Here is a 10054-nt window from a genome sequence, read left to right on the forward strand (position 1 = left end):
AAAGACTTAGTTTTCTATCAGGTCAGAATGTTGGAGAAATGACCAGGAGGTGAAGAAGATATGACATTGAGGTTTAACTGGCTCATCTGAAAAATGCTCTTCTGAAGGGAACAAGAGCTGAAATAAAAGGTTTCTAGGATGACCTAACACTGATCTTGCATGCAGCTAATGGGAGACTATTGGTGGTATAAGACAACTGCAGACGAAAGAGAATGTGGTTATTTAGTCTACCTCTGCTCTCTGAAACGATTTAAGAAAATAAATACCAGTGTCATGTTAGAGGGTCTCAACGGCTCATGGTTGAACAGCTTTAGCTTAACAGCCCCAATATGGTTAGCTTTTTACTGGAGAGATACGTTCTGTGTGCATTTTGAGAAATAAATATATCTTCCTTCTCGAAGCATTCTGAAATTAGTTCTTTCTTGATTTCAGTGTATTCATCGAGATTTAGCAGCCAGAAACGTTTTGGTAACAGAAAACAATGTGATGAAAATAGCAGACTTTGGACTGGCCAGAGATATCAATAATATAGATTACTACAAAAAGACAACAAACGTAAGTCTGTGGTGATGAAATGGGGGTGTTACAGTAGAAGTACTATAGTTCTATAAAGTGTTGGCAAGGTACAGAATTTCCAAAATGCAAATTCATAGGTTTAAAGGTAGAAGGAGCTGCGAAGGCATGTCTTCTGCTTCTATTCCTATTCTTTTGCAAGTAAGTGGACCCTTGATATATGAACTCACTTTGTGTGAGGGCTGGTTGTAAGTCATGTTGGTCAGTTTAAGGCTCAGGCTCCCATACACAGCCTTTAAAGTCTCTCTCCTGCGGATAGGCAGAGCTCAGTGTCTTTAGAGAGACGTTGGCCCAGGATTTCTCAACTGAGCCCACACAGGAAAGGATGTTGTAATGCTCCTTCTAGAACTCTTTTAAGGGTCAGATCTGTTCCTGAGACCATCTTGAAGCACAAACGGCGGCTGCCACATTTGGGTTGTAACTCAAGAATTTTTAAGTCAAAGCTAAAATTTCAGTTATAACCCAAGGCATTCATATGTCAGGCTGGTCGTAATTCGAGGGTCCATTGTAGCTTCATCAATTTTCAATCAGCAAATTTAAGATCTATTTAAGATAATTTTAGTAAATGTGAAACAATCTTTTATGCAGAATAATCAGTAGCCTTCAGGGGTTTGGTTTGAAAAATACAGCTCTTGTTGAGAACTTTCATAGCAGAGAATACAGCCTGAAAGTCACTGGATTAATTTTTGCCCAGAAGTTGGTCAGGATGTGCCTGAATATTAGGGAGATAAGTGATAATGAGCATCCAGGGAGATGACACTTTTATAATGAGCTCTAATCTGTGTCTCTCACACTTTATATAGCTCTAGTTGGAGCTTATTTCTGTTCTCATACAGGCTAATGAAAACAGAATGTCACCTTTTAAGCAGGGCGCAGCCAGTTGATTCTGCTGTCATAACCTTAATTTAACCCAGGAATTTTTAAATTTTTTTACATATTTGCAGGGGCGACTTCCAGTCAAGTGGATGGCTCCTGAAGCCCTTTTCGATAGAGTGTACACCCATCAGAGTGATGTGTAAGTGCTGGCCTTTTTCCCTGGCTTCTTCTGGGCTTGAGTTGCCCATGTGCATGTTCTTTGCCTTTCTTCATTCTTTGGTAGCCACTGCACTGCACACATTTGCAGAGGGCAACCTCAGAAAGCACGATTTTACAGTAGGCTGGTAGCCTACTAATCTGTTACTAATCTGCCTGGCTTCAAAGAGCACAGGAGGCAGAACTGCTGACCTCTCTTGCCAGAATGGAAGGGTCCCTCCGACAGCTCGGTGTGGGTGCACATGCAAAACTGCTAACTGATTAGCCAAGCTGTTGACACATCCTTTGTGTGCTTAAAAAGTATTCTCGAAATCCTTCCTATGTAGCTGGTGTGTCATGCTCTCCTGCCTAAATGTTTCCCCAAAGGGTGATGCTAAGTGAGACTTGCTCAGCCCAGATGATTTCTGCTGCATCTTCTTATAGTGATTATTCTTCAAAAATACAAGAAAATCTGGTCTTGTCTTAGACTCCTTGATAATATCCTAGAACTGTAGGAGAAATGTCATCATATTTCTATCATGACACATAAAAATACTGTTAGGGTCAGGCTCCAGTTGATGTGTCAGATTTGTAAATTCAGTCGAATGATGTTATTATTAGGAGAAACTGGGTGAAAGTTACTATTTTTGTAAGGTCCAGTGAGTCTACAATTATGCCAAAGGAAACAGTTTTTAAAAATCAATGAACTGTTTTTCATTCACATGAGCAAGAGGACTTCAGGGGCAGATTGTGCCCCAGTGCGGTCAGTCCTCAGCTGTCCTGGAAGGAGAGAGTCATGATTATCATGATTATTTGTGCCCTAAGGAAACTGAGGCCCAAAGCTGTTTCTGCCTCTCTTCTTAGTCCTGCTTGTGCGCTGCATAAAACTGGAGGCAGGCAGTTTCATTCCAGAAATTGAGCACCGCAGTAGCAAGAGGGATGCAGCGAAGTAGACAAACAGGGATCCTCTGCTTCATTATCACAGGGACTGAGTCCCCTGAAGTAGGCTGAGAAGGTCCAACTGTGGCTCTCTGAAAGTTCAAGTAAATGGTACTGTCTGAGGTCTCTTCAGTTTCTGTTTGTGATCTTGTCTGGGGCACCTGGTTCCTCCATCATAATCCCAGCCCTTTACTGAGTTCCTTTGCCATCCTAGTAAGTCACAGAACCTTGGCGCTGTGAGTGCTCTGCCAGCCACCTCAGATAGCCATTTTCCTGCAGAGTCAGTTTGCTGGCCTTACTGTGTCAACTGATAGTATAGGTAGATGAGGGCCCTCGTACCCTGGCATGGGTGATGGAAGAGTTACACAGGAGCACAGAAGGCTTTGAAGTCCAGAAGTTGAGATCCTCATTTCATTAGCACCCAGTATAAGGTGAAGAATTCCTAAGGTTTGCTTTTTGTCTGCTGATGGAAAACTCCATCAGAGCATCCCCATGTCATCATTTAGGGTTTGGGGTCAGGCCAAGGCCTGCAGGATGAATTGCTGGAGGGTTCATTTATCTGTGAGTGTAGGAACTAAGTATGTGTTTATTTTATTTTATTTTTTTACTGGTGCATGTTTAGGTTTCCGTGATTCAGATGTGATAGTAATGCTGTATTTTCTCTTTTTTGCAGCTGGTCCTTTGGGGTGTTAATGTGGGAGATCTTCACTTTAGGGGGCTCACCTTACCCAGGGATTCCTGTGGAGGAACTTTTTAAGCTGCTAAAGGAAGGGCACAGGATGGATAAGCCAGCCAACTGCACCAATGAGCTGTAAGGACTGGGTCTCCCCTGTCGGTTCTGTAGTAGACTCACTGCATGAGGCACTCTTCTGACTTCTCTCACTTTCTTAAGACTCTCATTTTCTAAACATGCTCTAAGAAGAAAAATTGCTTGAAGCCATGTCAACCCCAGGGCTGAGATTAATAGCTACACTGTCAGCCAATACTTGGCCAAAAGAAAGTCTATCCCACCAATATGTATGGAGTGGGCTTTAAATCAGTGGTACCCAGCTGCCTGGGTGAGGAGAAAACCAGCTGGAGTGATCGCCCTTGGCCACTGTGGTACACCTCAAGAGTGACGGGAAAACTCCCAAATCAGACAACAAGCTAGAAATTCATGGGGCTGCTCTTGCATAGCACAGCTCGTACGTATTTCCTGGCCTCAGTCTGGTGAGTGGAGAGTGGGTATTTCCAGGGCATCTTTGACCAGTGAAAATTGTCCCTGCCGGTTGACATCAACCACATGTACTCAGACCAAAATAACTGGTATCTGGTTACCTGCATTTCACCCATATTCTAGCACAGAGAACTAAAAATTTGTCCCAGTGCCATCCTTAGGGTACTGTGCCTGGCTATACAACCATGAACTAGTTTCTAGAAAGATCCACTTCACACCGTAAGAAGGATTATGTTGTGTTAGTGACACGTACCTTGTGCAGTCGAATCAGTGCTTTCCAAAAAGGAAGCACTACCTGTCTCCCCTGGGGTGATCTAACAAGAGCAATTGTCTCAAGAGAGTGCACTCCATTGTGTGTTGTTTCATGGGGATTTTATATCAGTAATCCCATGAGTGCTTTTTGGTGTACAGTGGATGTCTGATTAATGGCCACATTTTGTAGCATATCATATGAAGGCATTTATTGTGCTCCTTGTCGTTCCTATTTCTAACATACAGGGTCTGTCGAAACTCAAAAGCAAGATAAGGCTGGGAACCGTGTGTACCTAAGAGTTAATCAGGAAGTTAGTATCCATCTCAGCAGTGGCAGATTAGTTCATAAAATCCTTTACCTTAAAGTTGTGGTTTACAGACTTTTTTTTTTAACTGAGGAACTTTTGTCAATTGGAATCTTAAAACCAAGGGCCAGGGATTTAGCTCAGTGGTGCCACGCTTGCCTTGCAAGCACAAGGTCCCAAGTTCAATCCCTGGTTAAAAAAAATAATAAAATAAAATAAAATAAAATAAAAATTGAACCACAAAATGTTAGAATTGCTTTGAAAAAACAAAAACCAAGATGGATTATGTAAAGGTGCAAATTTCTAATGATGAATGTCATTACCTTAAATGTACCAATAAAATTAATTTAAAAAAAAATGTTAAAACCCGAAGCATGGTTCAGGAAGAAGTAGTTGCGAAGGAAGATTTAGAGTAACTGCAAGCGCATAGGTCTTGTCCCTGAACCTCCAAAAATGTCTTACAAGTGTGACACCACTGTGATGTGCCCACTGTTAATACCAGGGACACATATAGACAACTCTTGATGCACAGATATCTTCCTGAAGGCTAAAGTGGGGTTTGTAAATCAGGGTCCTTAAGAAGCCAAGCGGTAGATCTGTAGAGTGGATGACCACTTCCTCACTGGTTGGAAGGTCCTGTTACATCTCCGTTATTTAGGGTACTTCTCCATGTTGCCTCCACATTAAAGCTGGCTGTAGTCTGTAGTATTGGATGAGATTGATTCACCCAAGAAATCCCTTTCTCCAGGTACATGATGATGAGGGACTGCTGGCATGCAGTGCCCTCACAGAGACCAACGTTCAAGCAGTTGGTAGAAGACTTGGACCGAATTCTTACTCTCACAACCAATGAGGTAAGAGGCTTCTTCCAGAAGCCAGGGTACCTTGCCTAGCTGGGGAGAGGAGCTTACTTTTTTTATATACAGACTCTTCTGTGGGCGTCTGTGGTGTAGTTTCTCATTTTTCCACAGGAATCACACAGAGTTAAATTATGTGTTCCTTTCGAGTCAGGATTTTTCTCCAAACTGCATTTTGTCAATTCTGACTCAGACCCAAGTCTGAGAGCCATCCCTGACTGTTCTCGTGGTGGTTGGTGGTGGAGAGGCTCGGGGTATGGTGAAGGAGAGGCGGGAGGGAAGAAAAGTAGAGTTGTAGCCTTTTAGCATGGGTGGGAAGGAGCATGGGTTTGTGTTAGCTGCTCGTTTTATTCTGTGCCCTGGCAGTTAGCATGAGAGCAGCCAATGTTGCATTGGTGATTAGCTTGGTCATATGCAGTGCGGTTTTATAATCCCACCTTCCATGGGGCACAGCGCTGTCCACTGTGACCCAAGCTTGTGTCTCTATTGCATATAACACATACAAAGCTCTCTATAGGAAGTGAAAGCTGGTACCTGTTGCTAAAGTAGTTTTGACTTATAATCTATACCAACTAAAGGAACACTGCTGTCACTCAAAGCTCAAATTCAGCCCTATCTGTGGCTGCTTCAGTGTGCAGAGGAAGTGAGCATTTAGGGCTATGGAAAGGATATATACTCTGAGCAAGAAAGATGGTAAACCATGTAGCCCAAGAAAACACGGATAGAAATGGTTAACACATGAAATTTGAGATATCTAATGAAGATCAGTGTTTTTTCATACAAAAGAAGAAGGAAGCCAGAGTTGCATAGCTGTCTTTAAAACCATAACAGAAAAGGTGAAGATCTCCCAATATTCTGGAGGAAAAATAATATACTCAATTTCTGATTCAGAAAATGTTTTAAAGTGATTTCTTTAGAAAGCAGTAAGAGTAGTGACAGGAAACCTCGATCCAGCAGCTTTATTTTGTGTGTCTGACTGTGGCTTGTGCTGGATGAAGGGAGAGATTGCATTTAAATGAACACAGCTGACCTTCAGAAGTTGAAAGAACAGGAACAGTTCAAGGGAGGGAACAAAACCCAACTTTCTTCTTCTGCCAAAATTGTTGTTTCTAGTGTAAGTTCCTTTAACCCTAGGCTTGCGATTCACTGATGTTCCTGTTTTGTTTTTTTTTTTTTTTCCTATCAGATCTGAAAGTATATGGGTTAATTTAGAAAGTGGGAAAACCACTGAAGTCTTCCTTTAAGTATCCCATGTCCATGCTCAATGTTATGTATACATAAATGTACATATATGTATATTTATTTATATCTTTAAAGAGGGTCCATTCATACTGGAACTTACATGTCCTGTCCTAAAATGCAAAAGCAGAATTCCATATTGTCTAACGGATATAAAAATTGAAGTTTCTTTCCTTCTGAAAATCATTACCATATGCTCGAGCAAAATGGTTCCATTTAGGACCAAATTTCATTTTTATCATTGTAAGCAAAAAATTCTTTTTTGATGTGGTGGGCGTGTTTGTTTTGAGTTGTGTGGTTATGGCCGATGTTGTTGGAACTGACACATCCCCTTTCTTGGGTAGGGACTCTTTCTCTTGCCAACCCTGGTGATGAATTATAGTGCTTTTTGGTCTTTCAGGATGTATAGTCGCCAACATTCCGTGGGCTCTTTTCTGATAACGCAGAGGCTGTTTGTGCTGTGGTCTGCACTTTCCGCCCCCCTGTCAGCAAAACCACATGTCATACAAGAGTCGCTGGCTTCTGAATGTGTGAGCAGAGCCACCCCAATGTGCCAGCTCAGTTGAAGCACTGAGATTGAGAAGGGCCCTGCTTAGAAAGCTTTTCATAGCTTCAGAACAGGGTCAGCAAATGCTTTCTGCAAAGGGCCAGAGAGTAAATATTTTCAGCTCCAAAGGCCATATGGTGTCTGTCGAAACTCTGCCATCAGAGTATGAGAGCAGCTACAGACTATATATGTAAATAAATGAGTGTCTGTGTTCTACTAAAACTTTATGGACCCTGAAATTGGAATTTTATATCATTTTATGTCATTCCAATGCCATAAGATATTACTCTTCTTTTGAGTTTTTCCACCTGTTTACAATGTTACAAACCATCCTGAGCTCATGGGCCACAGAAAAACAGGCAGTGGGCTCTTGCCCTGGCCTGGTAGGAAATGTTATCCTTGGTATTCCGGGAGGCCTCCGCAGCAACATCCGTGATTCTTGAGAAGCAGAAAAAAACTTGAATTTCAAACTTTCAAAACTCTTAAAACCTAACCTCTAATTCCTTTAACAGTCTCTTATGGGTTTAACGTACACAAGTGTATCCAAGCCTTTTTGAACCACTTTACACTTTCAGCTCAGAGAGCTTTTGAGAGTAACAAATTACATTTGTTAAATTATGTGTTGAATGAAGAAATATTCCCCTTAAATTGTCCTAGAAATTACAATAGTAAAATGTAATTCAGATAATATGTATTCATGGTCTTACTACTTAAAGGGGTCCTGGGGATCCACAGACTGTTGTGTTTCTACTTTGCTGGGCCCCAAACTTGAACCACGCACTCTAACAAGGAGGTATATATCTAGCTAGGGGTCACTGCCATAGATTGAGATGACCACCCATCTCCTAAGTTCAATAGGAACTTATTGTTCTCTGCCTGCCAGAAATTTATTCAAGATAGTTGTAAGAGAGAAGTTAAGGGCAGCCCAGAGTGAAAGAACTTGGGGTCTCAGGATGGGCTAGGCCTCTGCAAACCTTGTTACTCTTGTGCTTTCCCAGCTGCGATACCAACATCTCAGGAGCCTGTGTGTGAAATAAGACTTTTCTCTTCCCTTTTTTCAGGAATACTTGGACCTCAGTCAGCCTCTCGAACCGTACTCACCTTGTTATCCTGACCTGAGATGAAATAAAACATCTCTCTTCCCTTCTTTCAGGAATACTTGGACCTCAGTCAGCCTCTGGAACAGTACTCACCTAGTTCCCCTGACACAAGGAGCTCTTGTTCTTCAGGAGATGACTCTGTGTTTTCTCCGGACCCCATGCCTTATGAACCCTGCCTGCCTCAGTATCCACACATAAACGGCAGTGTTAAAACATGAACGAATGTGTCTTCCTGTCCCCCAAAAGGACAGTGTCAGGAACCTACCTGCACTGAGCTAGGAGGCCACGCCTCCAAGAGCTTGTTGTCTGTGCTTGTATATATGGATCAGAGGAGTAAATAATTGGAAAAGTAATCGGCACATGTGTAAAGATTTATCCATTGGAAACTTGTCATCTTCACCAGGAAAGGACTATTTCTGGAGCAGTGGACAGCCACGAGCCACCATACCACCCCTCTGACCCCCGTGGGTACTGGCTGTGCCTCACTCGGACTCAAGGCAGACACACATTCTGCCTTCCTTGTTAATTTTGTAATAATTGGAGAAAATATATGTCAGCACACACTTACAGAGCACAAATGTAGTATATAGGTGCTGGATGTATGTAAATATATTCAAATTATGTATAAATATATATTATATATTTACAAGGAATTATTTTTTGTATTGATTTTAAATGGATGTCCCAATGCACCTAAAAAAATTGGTCTCTTTTTTTAAATAGCTATTTGCTAAATGCTGTTCTTATACAGAATTTCTTAATTTTCACCAAGCAGAGGTGGGAAAAATACTTTTTGCTTTCAGGGAAAATGGTATAACATTAATTTATTAATGAATTGGTAATATACAAAACAATCATAGGGTTTTTTTTTTTGTAATTTAAGTGGCATTTCTAGGCAGGCAGTACAGCGACTAGTTGATCTATTGCTTGGACTTAACTAGTTATCCGGTCCTTTGAGAAGAAAAATATTTACAACATAGGACTAATTTGGAGAAAACAAAGTTTCGGTTTATTTGCATATAACTCTGCTGTCAGATGATTGTGCTCAGACCACCTGAATGCCCAGATTACAAGAACTCGATATTAGGAAGATATTTTGTTTTGACACTCAACTCTGTCTTCGGCCAACAAAACGTTTAACTGGACTTTGCAAGGCAAATGTAGCAATGTCCTCATTCAAAGATGCCTTAATCCATCCCCCGAAACAGACCGAACGTTGCAGTGGTAGCAGTGGGCTTGCTCTGGCAGCTGGCTTTCCACCAGCGTCCCACATTGTCAGAGAAGCCTGTGTTCCCTTTGGTGCATTTCGATAATGGTTTCCCGGTTCTTGGGCATCAGAGAAACCTTTTAGGATCGTCGAGTCCCATCACAGAAAATGGAAACACAGAATTGTTTGGTTGAGAGTTCAGGGGATTTTGTTCCTTTTTTGTTAGGGGATTGCTTCTGGCTGTTGACAAGACCTCACCAAAAGATATGGCCTCATACTGACATCGGACAAAATATCACTGTATTGTTTGTTCTGTATTAAGGTATTGTGTTTTGCTTCCGAAACACCCACTCACTTTGCTATAGCCATGCGACATGAAAGCAGATGACACTGATTTTATGTGTTATAAAATTGGAAAAAATATTTAATAAAACCTGTTAATTTTTATACTGACAATAAAAATGTTTCTACAGATATTAATGTTAACAAGACAAAATAAATGTCATGCAGCTTATTTTTTTAATACTGGTGTCCTGCCAAATGGCTTCCTATGCTTGGAGGTGTGGATGGAGTGCTGTGTTGTGTGAATGCCTAAAAGGCAATACTGGAAGGCTTTTTGTTTGCTAAATACCAGGGGGACTTGAGAGGGGGTGGGTCCGGCAGTACCTGGGACAGGTGGATCCAACCGAAAATCTGAAGGTTCAAATCCTGGTGGGATGGCTTACTGGCCCCACAGAGGAGAGAGCCTGTTCTTCCTTGGTCTTACTTGCTACCCAGAGGAGCACAGCAAAGAGGAGAGCTCCCGAGT

General features: G+C 41.7%; 1 protein-coding gene across 11 annotated transcripts in view; it reads left to right on the forward strand.

Moving 5' to 3' along the window:
- Fgfr2 (fibroblast growth factor receptor 2) overlaps positions 1-9705 on the forward strand; it is a 104790-nt gene extending 95085 nt beyond the window's left edge. For 10 of the 11 annotated variants that reach the window (XM_010632766.3, XM_010632768.3, XM_010632767.3 and 7 more), the window contains 5 exons: positions 433-555; positions 1518-1588; positions 3197-3334; positions 5045-5150; positions 8093-9705. In XM_010632766.3, the coding sequence (XP_010631068.1) occupies positions 433-555; positions 1518-1588; positions 3197-3334; positions 5045-5150; positions 8093-8257 (603 nt within the window). In that variant the 3' untranslated portion in view covers positions 8258-9705. Of the gene's footprint in view, positions 1-432; positions 556-1517; positions 1589-3196; positions 3335-5044; positions 5151-8000 lie in introns of all 11 variants that reach the window. The other variant, XM_010632771.3, reaches the window with a different exon arrangement.
- The last annotated feature ends 349 nt before the right edge of the window (positions 9706-10054 follow it).

The sequence above is a fragment of the Fukomys damarensis genome, unplaced genomic scaffold (assembly GCF_012274545.1).
Source record: "Fukomys damarensis isolate Sample0158 unplaced genomic scaffold, DMR_v1.0_HiC HiC_scaffold_8, whole genome shotgun sequence".
NCBI classification, from domain to species: Eukaryota; Metazoa; Chordata; class Mammalia; order Rodentia; family Bathyergidae; genus Fukomys; species Fukomys damarensis.